The 17,438-nt window shown below is 36.5% G+C and overlaps 1 protein-coding gene across 3 annotated transcripts in view; it reads left to right on the top strand.

Annotated features, from left to right (window-relative positions):
- LOC127659451 (ecto-NOX disulfide-thiol exchanger 2-like) overlaps positions 1-17,438 on the top strand; it is a 192,063-nt gene that overhangs the window by 48,528 nt on the left and 126,097 nt on the right. For all 3 annotated transcript variants that reach the window (XM_052149280.1, XM_052149282.1, XM_052149281.1), the window contains one exon: positions 2,308-2,451. In XM_052149280.1, the coding sequence (XP_052005240.1) occupies positions 2,308-2,451 (144 nt within the window). The remainder of the gene's footprint in view (positions 1-2,307; positions 2,452-17,438) is intronic.

Consider the following 17,438-nt stretch of genomic DNA (forward strand, 5'->3'; position numbering starts at 1 on the left):
CAATTCCCCTCTGACTAACATCATGAATATAATGCCAATATTACTTATGTATAGTGCAAGTCATGGTTTAAAACTGTTAAACTAATTAAGTGTTAAGGGTCAGTGTTTAAAACAAAGATTTTTTATGAACTTTAAGGTTAATGACTAATGTCTTTTGAAGTCCATCCTGGATTAACTGCATGAGTTCATTCACATAGATGCAATTGTCCTTTGTTAGTTGGCTATGAAGGGTTTTGTTGGCAATTAATTGATAGTCAATGTATTGAGTCAAGAGGCACTCATTCTGTGAAATCTCATTACTAAAATCATGTGTCCATGCTATGCATACTTTAAGTCATTGTTGTGTTTGCATGTGTAATTAGTTATTATTTATACAATTTTTGTTTTTATTTGTTTGGAGAGGCTTTTCAACACTATGATTAATTGTTTTTGTAATGCTATAACTTTTGATTGCTACAGGTGACATGATAGGGAACAAAACAAAAGCAGTTTTTCAGATCTACCTTGTTTACACCCAGAGATATATAATGTCAAATAAGAAAAATAAGAGAAACTGCTGAAAGAAAAAAAGTTGTTTTAGGCTGAGAGTCTCGGAATGTATCATATTCTATATGGTTAAAAATACAGTTTTCATTCTTTACAATGAAAACAAACTCTAGGCCCTCCTTTTTTCTTTTTCTTTTTTATTTGTTTTATAAGCCTTTTCATTTTGGGTATGCCACTGAAACAGGAAATCTTTAAAAACATCTTCAGAGCTTAAATTCATAACTAGCCAAAAAATGTCTGAAGATTGCCTGGTTTTTGATTGTCAACATCATTATGAATATATTCTAAATATTCAATATTACACAGTCTTGGCGGCTGTTGTAATTAACAGCCTTGACCTGGACTCTCGCTCAATGAATCATTACATCATCTCATTAACACCCCCTTACATGCCAAGGACTTCTCACCAGAAAGAGAGAAAGCGTTATTCAGCACTGTTTACATTAGTCTTCAGTCCTCCTATTTTTCTGTAATTTCTTGTGCTGTCTTTCTGCTTTGTTCCTCTTTGGTAAAAAATGTCATATCCCTCTTTATTTATCTGCTATTTCACATTCAGTTGCATCTATCTCCCATCAGATTCTGCCTTTTTTCAACAATCTTGCGCTCTCGTTCTCACAGTGTGATGTTGGTGAGTCTGAAAGCATTGTGTGCTGCTGTCATAGCGCACTGCAGAGGGCAGATGCGGCAGATTTTTGAGCTTGGCCCTTTGAACTCTGTGTCAATCTCTCTCTTTATCTCTCTTATCATGATGTGTGGCCACTGGGATATGGGGTAACATGCCCCCAGACCCACACTGCCTTATCCTTCAGGCAAATAATACCAATCAAAACAATATAAACCAAGATATGAGATGAATATTTCATGAAAACAGACCGGCATGCATATCTCAGACATTATTCTGTATTCTAAACCTCACGTAACATACTCTGTGTATAGGGCAGAACTGATGTACTTGGGTTAACATTCACTGAAATTATCATTTGAATCCTGGATGTGTGGTCTGTATTTTGGTTTTTATTATTGAATACATCATTCATGAAATGGTTTTATCTTTTTTATAATCCTCCTCGTCTCCTTGTGGATGTTACTCTCTGGAATGGAAATACAGAGAGTTCTTGGGTATTGATTGCGGTCTCAAAACCTTTTCCTAATTTAGCATAAGAACCTGCAGTCAATTTCTGTAATGGAATTCACAGTGGGGTTAATAATGAGTGTGTGTGTGTGTGTGTGTGTGTGTGTGTGTGTGTGTGTGTGTGTGTGTGTGTGTGTGTGTGTGTGTGTGTGTGTGTGTGTGTGTGTGGATAATCCTGTCTTTGTGGCTTTGAGACTAGAAATGTGCTGTCATTGAAATGAAGCTGCACCATTAAATTAGTCTTAAAGGGCCATTTTCTGTCCTCACTCGATGAATCATTCTCTAATTTCAGCCAAGACAGAAGCTGGAATTAATAAAACTTTTAATCAGAGTTTTACCTCACTCTTGGTTAGTTTAGTTTCAGATGGCATGCCAATGAACCTTAAACTCACTTCTGATGCATATTGCATACATACTTAAATGGCTAGAGTGTGCTTAAAAAATGCTTGACTTGGGTTATTTGTACAGACAGTATTCAATCTGCTACTGTAATATATTGTATAAACAGGACAATTCGAGAGTAACAACTGTTAGTAAATATGATTGACAGTCCCAAACACTGACTATGTGAGCATAGCCAATAAGGAACATGTGGTCTTACCAAGTTTATTTGTTCTTTCTCTACACAGGACTGAATCCGCTACCCTTTGACCCTGCCACAAACAACGAACCCCTGCAATTCAGCAGCTCCAATGGGCCCCTGGTTTCTGAATGTCCTCTTGAGAACGGAACAGAAAACAGCAAGAAGAGGAAGAGACCCAACCTACCTCCAGGTAAACTCAATACATTTCTCTCAAATGGTCTTGGCCCACTCACACCCACTAACTAAACTCTACAGTAATTTCAAATATTTTAAAATTCAGAATAAATTTTGCCATTTAATTTTCCTTGACCTTCTAATGTGGTATGTGAAAGCTTGGGGGTGGGGGGGGTGGTCTGAGATATTCTGAAATTCATTTTAATTTATTGGCTTTATTAACAAGAGAGCACAAAAACTACAGGAATTTTCTGTTTTTAGTTGAAAGCTGAATGTGAAAATGAAGCAAACTAATATAATATAGGTTGAATTAAGCAGAAAGCAAGACAAATTACCAAATAAATCAAGCAGTCAATATTACTTTTGCTCGTATAGTGTAGAGATTTGAACAAACTCCTAATCTTTACATATTTGTGCTATGGACATGGATGATGTATCAAATAGTGCAGGTTGTATGGGAGTGGTGTGCTGTCACTTTTTAATTCAATTGATCAGATTAAATAAAAATATGTTTTTGAGCTGTTTTGGGATGTAATGCATGAATGAAAGCAAAGTTAAACCAGAACCTGACACTGACCAAGTTAACATGCACTTATGGTTTAAAAATGGTTTATTCAAGGGTTTTTTGCAGAAAGCGGCATTCTGAAACGTCATGTATACAAGCATGCCAATTCCTGTTAAAGGGATTAAGAGAAAGTGGTTTAACACACCCAGGTTTCTCCCAGAGAACGTGGCTTAATGTGGCCACGTAAACACACAAGCAGCGTTCTAACAGGTTCTTGATGAGTGTGCAAGTGCATGGAGAACAGACCGAATAACAAACGGCATAGGATGGAGCCCAATAGCAAGTCAAAAAGAATTTCTGGGAGTTTAGTGGGAAAAGCACATACACAATAAACACAATAATAAACTATACCCATATATGCACTCTTACATTGGTGGATTCCTGGAGATTTACATAAGAGGGAAACCCCACTATTGCAGTGCAATTCCACTGCAGGTCGATATAGAAAGGTATGGAAACAAACAAAACAACTCTGAAATATCTGGAAATAAATCAAAGCAACTAGGAATAAATTAGTGAAGTCTTCCTCGGATACCATGTTTGTTATTTTCACAAGTGTACTGGGGAAATTTCGTTGCTGTGTAGAAAGTTGCTTACTAACCGAGCTGCATGGATATGGGAGTAAAGAGTACACTGGTTATAGAGTGCATGTAAACCAGAACACTGCTTTCTCACAATAAAGCACTTTCTTGCAATAAGTTGTATTATGGTGTCAATGTAAACAGTCACAACATTCAAAACAGCAATACATTGCTTCATTTCGTTTAACGGATATGGCTATCACCTTAGAGCAGGGGTACTTAACTTTGGAAAGCCAGAGGGCCTTAATGCAGAATCTTTATTTATTTAAACATTTCAATTCCTTTTTTAATATTAATGAGGCAAATAAATGTAATATTAATGAGGCTAAACATTTTATTCAAACATCATTGACATGTAATTAACAAGAATAAAATAAAACATTATATATGTAATTTTACAGTATAGCTTAATTCTTATAAAAGTGTGGTTCTTTGAAAAATAAAAACTGCGATATACATTATTATAAGGATCATATATAGATCACATAAACTACAGCAAAATCTACCATTCTAAAAAATTACAATGTACAATTGAAATGTGAAATGTCAACATTTATTGTTGAAAGAATATATGATCTGTTCTGTATTCACTGATTGTCATGACACAGTTGCTTCCTATGCAAACATTCACACAGCAGCAAAATAAGGTTGACTGTCCTATATTTGAGGGCTTAATTACTTTCATACACAGTTTGGTTATTTAAGTGAGTGACAACTGCATTCTATAACGGAACTAACACCAACAAATGTTCGGCACTCACAATCGCATTCACCAAACCTGTTTTGTTTGAATGGAACCGTACTGGACAACTAGTTGTCTGTCAAGTCATATAATGTGAAAGCCACAGTGCACTGTACGTGTGTGTTTCTTGTGGAGTTTCATTAACTCATGAAGATGGAGATATGAGCTGTCCCATCTGAAGATCCAGCCACTGTCTTTCTTCCACCAGAGCTGTGTGAGACAAATACTGTGCTTAATTATGATCTGATGGATGAATTTGTGCCTCGTTTTGATTCTTTAATTTAATAACCTGGTGTCAGTTGTGTTAAGACCTGCCCGTATTATGGATTTCGGCATATTTGATATTTACTTTAGTCACTCTCCCTTTGGTTACAGCTCTTTCAATATGGACTTGACTTTGGTTGTTCGTTCATACAGACGTATTCAAGCCGCTACTGTAAACTGTTGTATGAACGGGATATTTCAAGACTCTCAGTAGTAAGTAAATGCGGTTGTTAATCCCAAACATTGACTGTGTGAACGTAACCCTATTTAACACACACACGTACACACACCAGAGATACAATACCCTAAATGCAAGACAGATATATCCAATACTAGCTCCAAAAGTGCTTCAATGAAAAATCATTACCATTTATGATTACCTAATTTTTAGAGTATTTTTTAGGTTAGTAATGCAAATCACTAATAATGAAGCCTTTGGGAGAAGATGTCTTAACTCTGTTATTACTGGATAAACCTTTTTTTTTCTTTTCTTTTATGACTGTTCATAATGAGCATACTGTATATATCTGTTGAGCTCTTCAAATGAGTTAGGTTGAACGACACTAGTTTAGACTCGCTGTGGCAGTGCGGATGGGTGTGGAAGATACTGAGAATTACCGTAAATGCTTTAGAAAATTGATACCTCAAAATTCATACACATTTAGTTATTTTACTTTATAACTTTATCACGTGGGCCACAAAAAAGATCGTTCATGGGCTGGATTCATCCCAAGGGTCTCCTGTTGAGTAGCATGGCCTTAAAGTGTGGATATTCAAGATGTGAAAGTGAGAGTTGCTGGTTATATGCCAATCCTGAGACACACCTTTATGGCGTGCTGATGACCTTCAAACTGAGACTAGATAAGTAATGCTCAGGGAAGTTTATAAGCCTTTCTGACACAGGTTGTCTCAGCCAAAGAACAGACCTATTCATATTCATGCTAATGTTAGTGGATTACTAATTAATTAAAATATGATTAACTCAAAGTAATGGAATCTTAGGATACAGAGGTGCTATCTTATGTTTTAGGTTGTCAAGGAGACTTCATTGGACCAGATTCAATGTTGATGTTAATAAGGTCATCTTTTTCCTTCTTTGCATTAAGAATAGACTCAAACCTATGACCAGGCCTGGTAGAATTTGTTTTAGACTCCCACACAATGTCACCATAGAATGCTTCCAATACCACCAACGTATTACTAGGGCAATCTACAGGCACATCCTGCAGTCAAATTCTTTACTTAAGGTCACAATTTTGATGACTTGCTTCGGCATTGAACCAACACCCTAACGATTAACAACCCTGAGCCTTTAAAGATTGTTCACCCAAAACATTATAATTCTGTCATCATTAACTCACTTTCATGTTTCAAACCCATATGAATATCTTTCTTTTGTTCAACACAATATGAGATGTTTGGTAGAATGACTACTGCCTCAGTCACCATTCACTTTCATTGCATGAAAATAAAGATGCATTGAAAGTGAGTGAATGTTCTTTTTTAGGCTGTCACTCCTTTACATTCAGCCAAATTTCTAATTTTGTGTGTTACAGAAGAAAGGAAGTCATACAGGTTTGGAAAAACAAGAAGGGGGAGTACATAATGACAGAATTTTTATTTTTCTGTAAACTATTCCTGATATTGTCTATGATATAAAAAAGACTTCATAATTTTAAGAATCAGCCATCATGTCTTTCTAAACATGCTGTTCCATGTAAATGTCAACTCCATTTGAAGTCAGCTGCTGAGAGCTCTAGGCCCTTGATGGTCATTCTTCCCTCCGAAACACTGATTTACACTGAGATTCTGATTAGGGTAAATGGCAGCAAGTGATTCTGAGCAAAGCTTCTCATCGTTGTATGTGTCCATAGAGTTGATACAGATGTGAAATGGGCCCATATTGTGTTCTGGTCATGGTGAAGAGCTGCTTGTGCAGATCCAAGCTAGATAGCGAGCTTTAGATCAAAGCTTCCTAGCATTAATCTAATCTACCCATTTCAGAACACTTTTTTCCTTATTGAAGTTTGTCATTTGAGAAAGGCTCAGATAAGCTGTATTCACCATACACCAAATATTTAGGCATTTGAGAGGCCCGCTGCTCAAATGAAAATCAGTACCCTAGTGGATTTTAGAAAAAGTGTTTAATTGTTCTTTAGAGGTTGGGGAAGGGCTTTTTAAGACATTGTAGTATCTCAGAGCCTTGGCCTTGCAGTTAGCGCACACCAGGGTCAGAAATTCATTGAAAATGTTTTTCTTAATCTGTTAGTAACATTTGTTTTGCACTCACTGAGCACTTTATTAGGAACACCTGTACTCCTACTTAATCATGCGATTATCTAATCAGCATATCATGTGACAGGAGTTCAGTGCATAAAATCATGCAGATACGGGTCAGGAGATTCATTTAATGATAATGATCTCCTGGTATTTTCAGACACAATATTCTGTAGAGTTTACTCAGAATGGTGCCAAAAACAAAAAACATCCTATGAGCAGCAGTTCTGCGGCCAGACAGGTTCAAGTTGACAGAAAGGCTACAATAACTCAAATAACATTTCTGTACAATTATATTGAGCATTATAACAACTCAGAATGCACAACATGTCAAACCTTGAGGCCACATTGGGCACTTTATTAGGACCATAGAGTTCCTAATAAAGTGCTCAGAGAGTGAATTTCATAATTAGTTAAAGATTGATATGTATCAGCCGAGCCAATTATCTGGGCAATATATTGCCATTTTTGAGCATTTTTATTGGCACTATCTAGTCTACTTTAGTTTCCTCATGTGTCAGTTCCAAAATAAATAATGTAAATGGAATGTTAACAAGTTCTATCCTCCACTTTAAATATCGGGTTTGCCCTTTTTCATCCATTTAAATTGGTCGACAATTATTTGTAATGTCAGATTGTGGATTTAGTATCTCTGTAGACACTGTAGTGACCTGAAGCTTGAGATACAGTGCATCCGGAAAGTATTCACAGCGCTTCACTTTTTCCACATTTTGTCATGTTACAGCCTTATTCCAAAATTGATTAAATTCATTATTTTCCTCAAAATTCTAAAAAAAAATACCCCATAATGACAACGTGAAAGAAGTTTGTTTGAAATCTTTTCAAATGTATTAAAAATAAAAAATAAAAATATCATACGTACACAAGTATTCACAGCCTTTGCCATGACACTCAAAATTGAGCTCAGGTGCATCCTGTTTCCACTGATCATCCTTGAGGTGTTTCTACATCTTGATTGGAGTCCACCTGTGGTAAATTTAGTTGATTGGACATGATTTGGAAAGGCACACACCTGTCTATATAAGGTCCCACAGTTAACAGTGCATGTCAGAGCACAAACCAAGCCATGAAGTCCAAGGAATCCAAGGAGGTACAGATCTGGAGAAGGGTACAGAAACATTTCTGCTGCATTGAAGGTCCCAATGAGGCCTCCATCATCCGTAAATGGAAGAAGTTTGGAACCACCAGGACTAGACCTGGCTGCCTGGCCAAACTGAGTGATTGGGGGAGAAGGGCCTTAGTCAGGGAGGTGACCAAGAAACCGCTGGTCACTCTTGACAGAGCTCCAGCATTTCTCTGTGTAGAGAGGAGAACCTTCCAGAAGAACAAACATCTCTGCAGCACCCCACCAATCAGGCCTGTATGGTAGAGTGGCCAGACGGAAGCCACTCCTCAGTAAAAGGCACATGACAGCCCACCTGGAGTTTGCCAAAAGGCACCTGAAGGACTCTCGGACCATGAGAAACAAAATTCTCTGGTCTGATGAAACACAGATTGAACTCTTTGGCCTGAATGGCAAGCGTCATGTCTGGACGAAACCAGGCACCACTCATCACCTGGCCAATACCATCCCTACAGTGAAGCATGGTGGTGGCAGCATCATGCTGTGGGGATGTTTTTCAGCGGCAGGAACTGGGAGACTAGTCAGGATCGAGGGAAAGATGAATGCAGCAATGTACAGAAGACATCCTTGATGAAAACCTGCTCCAGAGCACTCTGGACCTCAGACTGGGGAAAAGGTTCATCTTCCAACAGGACAACGACCCCAAGCACACAGCCAAGATAACAAAGGAGTGGCTAAGGGACAACTCTGTGAATGTCCTTCAGTGGCCCAGCCAGAGCCCAGACTTGAACCCGATTGAACTTCTCTGGAGAGATCTGAAAATGGCTGTGCACCGACGCTCCCCATCCAACCTGATGGAGCTTGAGAGGTCCTGCAAAGAAGAATGGGAGAAACTGCCCAAAAATATGTGTGCCAAGCTTGTAGCATCATACTCAAAAAGTATTGAGGCTGTAATTGGTGCCGAAGGTGCTTCAACAAAGTATTGAGCAAAGGCTGTGAATACTTATGTACATGTGATTTTTGTTTTTTATTTTTAATAAATTTGCAAAGATTTCAAACAAACTTCTTTCACGTTGTCATTATGGGGTATTGTTTGTAGAATTTTGAGGAAAATAATGAATTTAATCAATTTTGGAATAAGGCTGTAACATAACAAATTGTGGAAAAAGTTAAGTGCTGTGAATACTTTCCGGATGCACTGTATCTGTATTACAAAAATCCATCAAAAAGGTAAGAATGTCCCTGAAAATCTATTTCCCAGCTCCGCAATAAAAACATTGTTCATTTCTGACACTGGTACACATGCTCAAACATATTGAGCTGTTGTTCTTATTTGGCCGATGCAAGTTTTAATACTTATCATTAATAATCTTTGGCTGCAAACTCTTTAGAAAGTGTAAAGTTTGTATCTTGGTTGCTCAGTGCAATTAGCATCGGTCTGAACTGTTAAGCCCTTGATTATACTCGCTGAGTTACAAGTGTGTTCTTGTGAATCTTACAATGCCTCTGTTCCTCTATCACTTTACAGCCACTCTAAATAGTTGCTGCGTATATGTCTGCTTAGCAACTGGGAGCTATTTAATGGGGTTACTTTTTGTACAAAGGCAGCAATTTTTCCCAGCTTGTCATCATGCCATGCTCTTATCCACCGTAACCATGCCTTATCAATCTGCTCCCTGATGGAAACACATCTAAATGATGAAAATTTGCAGCATCTGGAGCATAATGCATTCAGCCGTTCTGATGTCCTCTGGTAACACTAGACAGAGTCGCTCCTCCAAGGAGTAGAGCTAATGCAGGGGCATTGACTAATTATCAACCATGCAGATTTACTCTCATTAAAGCATTAAAATGGATAGATTCATCTCATTAACACTGGCACTCCATTAGATGCCCAAATCCACCCCCAACCCCCCTCCATCGACCCCTCTGATGTTGATGTTGCTGGATAAAGGATGCACTGGAGAGAGCGAGTGAGCGTGGATCTCTATGTGCATACAGGGCAGTTGGCAGGTTGTTTACAGTGAGTTCTGAACTCCCCGTACCGGCAACTGCTCTGCACTTTTAGACCCGTAATTGCTGTCCATTTGGTGCTGTGTAGCTAGTTCAAATGTTTAATCAACGAAATAGTTAGTTGTTTTGACACTTAATACGCTACCTTTTTCGCTGCTCGAAATCAACACAGCACACTCAACAGTTTGTAAGATTGCACCATGCAATGCCACTGTTTAGTGACCCATTTTAAAAGAATTAAAGAACAAAACGCAGCGTGAATTCAGTATCACACAACCGCTTGCTTAAATGAGGGCTCAGAATATTTCAAAACTATTTCTTCATTAGAAAACACTTCCAGCTTTTTTAACCCTCTTTGTTTAATATTTAAAGCTTTTTGATTTACATTTATTAACAATGTTGTTTTTGTACTTCTTAAGTTTGCCTCTTAAATCACTAAACAATAGGGTGAATCCACTATGAATTAATTGCACCTGCTTATTGTTTATTTGTACTCACTGACTTTATTGGTTTAGCACCCAATTCACCTGAGGAATTATGCAAATCATTTAACAACACATCTTACAGTATTGTTTTAGTGCTAGGTTGGGGAGGATGCAGGAGACTACCAAGATCTGATATACTTTACTGGGACTGTAAAATCACTTTACCACTGTGATCCAGGTGGAAAGTGCACACATCTACAGAACACTGCACATCTGGATATTTGCCTGTTGCATTTTATAATAAGCCTCTTTTTGCATAGAAAGTTGGTAGAACCTGGTGCTGCATTAAAACTAAGAATGTTGCACCTGGTCAATTTGGTCTGTGGCTAATTAGTCAAAAAGATACAAGTTTTTGTGCTGAAATATAGCTTGCTAAAGTGGTGCTACTGTTAGGGTTAGGTGTTGCGTAGACTCTAACGAATAACCTAATGCTACTCCTTTACTATGATATACAGTTGAAGTCAGAAGTTTACATACTACATTAAACACATTTTTTAACCACTCCACAGATTTAATATTAGCAAACTATAGTTTTGGAAAATCCTTTACGACATCTACTTTGTGCATTACACAAGTAATTTTTACAACAATTGTTTACTGATAGATTGTTTCACTTTTAATGAACTATATCACAATTCCAGTGGGTCAGAAGTTTACATACACTAAGGTAACTGTGCCTTTAAGCATCTTGGAAAATTATGTCAAGCCTTTAGACAATTAGCCAATTAGTATATGATAGGAGGTGTACTGAATTGGAGGTGTACCTGTGGATATATTTTAAGGCGTACCTTCAAACTCAGTGCCTCTTTGCTTGACATTATTGGAAAATCAAAAGAAATCAGCCAAGATTTCAGAAATAAAATGTGTGGACTTCCACAAGTCTGGTTAATCTTTGGGAGCAATTTCAAAATGCATGAAGATACCAAGTTCATCTGTAAAAAAAAATTGTATGCAAGTATAAACACCATGGGACCACTCAACCATCATACCACTCAGGAAGGAGATGTATTCTGTCTCCTAGAGAGGAACGTAGTTTGGTGAGAAAAGTGCAAATCAATCCCAGAACAACAGCAAAGGACCTTGTGAAGATGCTGGAGGTGGACAAGTATCTATATCCACAGTTAACGAGTCCAATATTGACATGACCTGAAAGGCTGCTCAGCAAGGAAGAAACCAGTGTTCCAAAACTGCCATAAAAAAAAGCCAGGCTAAAGTTTGCAAGTGCACATATGGGCAAAGATCTTACTTTTTGTATAAATATACTCTGGTCTGATGAAACAAAAATCAAACTGTTTGGCCATAATGACCATCGTTATGTTGTCTTTTGAGGCAAAAGAATGAGGCTTGCAAGCTGAAGAACACCATCCCAACCGTGAAGAATGGGGGTGGCAGCATCATGTAGTGGGGGTGCTTTGCTGCAGGAGGGACTGGTGCACTTCACAAAATAGATGGTATCATGAGGAAGGAAAATTATGTGGATATATTGAAGCAACATCACAAGACATCAGCCAGGAAGTTAATGCTCAGTTACAAATGGGTCTTCCAAATGGACTATGACCACAAGCATACCTCCCACCGCAAAATGGCTTAAGGACAACAAAGTCACAAAAGCCCTGACCTCAGTCCGGCAGAACTGAAAAAGTGTTACACCAGTTCTATATGGAGGAATGGGACAAAATTCCAGCAACTTATTGTGAGAAGCTTGTGGAAGGCTACCCAAAACAGTGTATCTAGACCCACTGGGAATGTGATGAAATAATTAAAAGCTGAAATAAATAATTGTCTTTACTATTATTCTGACATTTCACATTCTTAAAATAAAGTAGTGATCCTAACTGATCTAAGACAGGGAATGTTTTCTACGATTTAATGTCAGCGGTTGTGAAAAATGTTTTAAAAGTTTAAATGTATTTGGCTGAGGTGTATGTAAACTTCTGACTTCAACTATAACTACTTTACCTAATTAGCACTATATAGTAATAAGTCAGCACTGTGTAGCAATTGATTCTCCTTTCAACCTTGCTAATGAAATGCCACAATGTTTTTTTGGCTTAATGAATCATGGGAAGGCACTAGCCTTTATATTTTGGTGAACATTTGTGCAATGTAAAATATTTGGTACATGTTGCACATGTTTGCATTGACTAAGTGAGATTACAAACACTGAATTCAGTGTCAAATCACCACAGCTGCTGATGTAAAGCCTTGAATTGCTGTCAGCTGCAGAGGGTAAGGTGTGTTTACCTGGCGGAGACACTTTTGATTCCTTTTCTTTTACAGAATAATTATTTTTGTTTTCTGAACAACAAAAACAAAGAATAATATAAAAGAAACATATACATAAAATGACTTAAACATACAAAAATTTGAAAATAAATAAAAACACCACACATGCACATATATGTATATACGAGCACACATACATATACATACACGCACACATACGTACTCACAAACAAGATTTACAACATTATTGGCACACAAATTTACATATAATCATGCATCTCTACAGCAGTGCCACTCTATCTTGATCCAATTTGTGATATTAAGTCAAATGTGCAAATGAGCTATTTGGATGGGATCTTTTTAGGAATTCCATAAAGGAGCTCCATAATCCATTACATTTTCCAGGCTGACCCTTAACAGTGTATACAAGTATTTCTAAAGCCAAACAATAAGACAATTCCTGAATCCAGTGTTTATTACCAAGGCTGTCTGCGTTCTTCCAGTGACAAGCAATTGCAAGCTTTGCTTGTAATAGACACAAGATCTGCATTTTCTTTTCAGAGTTGGTAGAAGTACAATTTGCAGGGAAAATGTTGAGTATACCAAGTTTAGGACATTTGGGAACAGTTTGTTTCAACATCAATGACAAACAATGTAAAATTTTGTTTGTCATTGAATTTGGGGACATTCCCATAAGCCGTGAAACAACGTTACTTTTTTGGTATTGCATTTTATTCATTAATCAGAATGTTTGGGTTCAATTTATGTAAAATATCTGGAGTTATATATACTCCCATAATCCATTTATATTGCAGTAGCTTAAACCTTGTAACAATGGTCTGGGTTTGGTTATATAAACAGGTGCTTTGCCATTCAGCTTCTGTTATTTCTTCCTTTTAAATCTCGAAACCATGCCATACGCTTATTTTCACTTGTTTCCTTACTGGTTGTAGTAATCAATATGTAAAACATGGAAATTTGCCCACTACCATTAAAGCTATGTATTATAATTTTTTCTATAGGAGATATATCTGGAAAACAGAGAGAACGACATTGTGTCGTGTTAATACAATTTCTGATTTGTAGATAATTAAAAAAAAAATGGGTCTTAGGTAAATAAAAATTTCCCTTAATTCCTGAAAACTGAGCAATATTTCATTATTATATACATTAATGTTCAAAGGTTTTAGGCACTTAAGATGTTTCAAAAAACATTTGTCTTAAGATGGTTATTTATATCTTCAGCTTTAATCAATAGGAAAAATAAATTTTAGACTCCAAAACATTACTTTTGCAAATAGTAAATATTAGAATAGAAGAACAGGGCACTCTGCAAGAGATGGCATGTCCCCCACAAAGCCCCCCCACTGAACATTGTGTCAGTCTGGGATTACATGAAGAGACAGAAGCAATTGAAACAGCCTAAATAGATAGAAGAACTGTGGTGAATTATCCAAGAAGCTTGGTCCAGGTGTACCTAGTAGAATTGAGGCTGTTTTAAATGCAAAGGTGGCCACACCAAATATTTATTTAGCTCTTTTATGTTTACTGGACTTTGTATGATGTTAATTGATAAATGAAAACTATTTATGTCATAATTTTTTTTGCACAGTTTTGCACTAAAACGTTTGCACAGTACTGTAAATCTGCTATTTTACTTAATCCTTTTGATGCCCATATTTTTATACCTTGATTATTTTTCCCTGGTGTGAAGTTTGTGTTTCCCCAAATAGGGTGAGAACTGTGAAAAGTGTGGATACATTCCAAGATGTTTTAAAACCTCATACCAAACCATAATGGTATTTGTAACGAAGGGATTGGGAGTGTTTCTTTTCAATTTGTGCAGTGGAGCTGAAAACGAATACAAATTTAAAGGCAGTTGTCCAGTTGAACTGGCCTCCATCCGTAGCCAAGGGGTTGTGTTCTCATCTGCAAACCAGAACATTGCTGCTCTCAGATGAGATGCTCAGTAATACCATTTAAGATTTGGCTATTGTAACCCTCCTCTTTTATATGGTAAATACAAGAAGGTAAGCCTCAGTCTAGGATGTTTATGTGCCGAAATATAATTGTGAGGAGGAGAAAGTGGGATTGATTGAAATATTTATAGAAACTTAGGAAGAACGTTCATCTTTAAAATATTATTTATTATATTAATTGGGGAAATTGTTAGCGATGACCATTTATTAATTGAGTCGGTGAATGATTTCATAATATGATTGTAGTTGCTAGAGACAAAGATATTCAGATCTGGAGTGATATTAATACCAAGGAATTTAAAAACTTGATGAGCAATTTTAAATTGGGTCTGAACAGGGGGAGAATGTCGTTCTTATTCTTTAAGAAAAAGGATCATAGATTTGTCTTCATTCACTTTATAGCCTGAAAAACTACCAAATTAATTAAGTATATTCAATAGAGAGGTTATTGAAGTCTTCAAGTTGGATAAAAATAATACATGTCATCAGCATATAAAGTCAGTTTGTTTTCAAGATCGCCAATTGTTATCTTTGCTATCTCCTTATGACTTCATATCGTCACCGTCAGATAGCCAATGTGACAATAGCCAATGTGAAAAGGAGGGGCAAGAGAGGACAGCCATTAAATGTTTCCTGAGAGAGCTGAAATAGATTTGATATGATATTATTAGTCAATATCTCTGCCGTATGTTTTGAATACAAGATTGTAACCCCATTTTCTAAAATAACCAATAACCAATACCGAATCGGGAAAGCACATCAAAAAGATATTCACACTTAACCCAATCAAAAGCTTTCTCCGTGTCTAGGGAAATTAAAGCGAGTAATTTTTTTTATATAAGTATAAAAAAAAGTCTCTTTTTTTATATAATATAAGACATTTAACACCCAATGTCTATAATGAAAAGCTTGCCTACCTTTAAAAAATCTGTTTTGGTCAGCATCAATCAGTGAAGTGGCCAGGACTTCAGCTATAATCTTGGTATCTGAGTTTAGAAGACGAATTGGTCTATAAGAGCCACACTTTGTGGGTACTTTCTCTGGTTTTGGGATTAGAGTTATAAGAGTTGAGCACAGGGAGGGTGGAAACATTTAATCTTCAAATTATTCTTTCATCATTTCAATCACTGATGTATTACATTTTTTGTAACAAACAAAAAAACAATTATGGATATCTTTGGGAAGACCATAAGTACGAGACAATTTTTCACTGCTCATATTATTAATAGCTGCACATATTTTTGGCTCTTCAATCTGTTGATCCAGTGTTTTGGAGTCTTCTTCACTTAGTTGTTGTAGCTTGATCTCATCCATTAATATATTATGAGTAAAGGGGTTAACCAAAGGTGTTGATTTTATAAAGCTCTGCATAGTTTTGTTTTTTTAATTACTCTTTAACTTTGATGTGCCTTAATTCGCCATGCCAACAATAATATGCTTGTTTAAGTCTAGTTATATTCGCCACAGCATTATTTGTGGAGATATCATTGAATTCTGCTTTAAGTAGTAAAGCTTTCTGTTGCAATTTGGGAATAGCTTGTTTCAAAAGTTGTTCTTCTATGTACTTAATTTCTTGCTCAAGTTCTATAATTGTTTGGGCAGAACAATTTTTCTTAGAACTTGTATAACTTACAATTTGCCCCCTAATGTAGGCCTTGAATGTCTACAATCTTATTGAGGCAGATGTCTGATTTGTATTCAGCTCAAAGAAAATGTCACTTTGATTGCCAAGAATAATAAGGAACTCAGAGTTATGTAACAATTTGACATTTATGTGCCATCTAGGTGGACTTTTAATTATGGTTCTTAAAGGTGCAATATGTAACAATTTTCATGTAATATTTGCTGATTTTTGCCAATGTGTGAACAGCTTGTAATGCAACCTAAAGGTTTTGGCCTTCCCGGACTTCCTAGGTTGCCTGTTAAAGCCTGTAGAATGATTTTCATGTGAAGGGAGTTGGTCGCTTTGTAAATTACATACCGTAATTTACATTCCCTTTCATGGCTGTTTGCTTGAAAGAATACAAAATATAGGTATTTAATAGGTATTTGTGACTGACAACTTTTAAAATACATCACTTATCTATGATGGTGTAAACACTACATTAATCTGATTTAAAAACATAAACAAAAGGGTGACATGATTACAGAAATGAAAAGATAAAAAATATATTTTCAATATCATAATGTATAAAACAATTACATTAAAATCAGTTTACGTGCAGGGTCTAAATTTCTCTTAATGCCGACTGAGAGAGTTATTGTTGCACATAAAATGTTCAAAACATAAAAAACACTAAAAAAGCAGGGTCACTTGGCACAATAGAGGCGGTAGAGTAGTTGTTTGGTACAGGGGCCACATCAGGGTTTAAAGGGATAGTTCACACAAACATTTTAATTCTCATTATTTAGTCACCTATATGCCATCCCGGATGTGTATGACTTTCTTTCATCAGCAGAACACAAATTAAGATTTTTAGAAAAATATTTCAGCTCTTTTGGACTTAAATATTGATCTTTTTCTCACCCACACCTATCATATCAATTCTGAAGTAATAGATTAAACCACTGGAGTCACATGGATTAGGCTAATTTAATGGTGCCTTTATGTGCTTTTTGGAGCATCACAATTTTGGCATTCATTCACTTGTATTGTATGGACCTACAGAGCTGAAATATTCTTCTGAAAATCATAATTTGTGTTCTGAAGAAAGAAAGTCATACACATCTGGGATGGTATTAGGGTGAGTAAATTATAAGAGAATTTTCATTTTTTAGTGAACTATT

Source organism: Xyrauchen texanus, chromosome 19 (assembly GCF_025860055.1).
Source record: "Xyrauchen texanus isolate HMW12.3.18 chromosome 19, RBS_HiC_50CHRs, whole genome shotgun sequence".
Classification (NCBI taxonomy): domain Eukaryota; kingdom Metazoa; phylum Chordata; class Actinopteri; order Cypriniformes; family Catostomidae; genus Xyrauchen; species Xyrauchen texanus.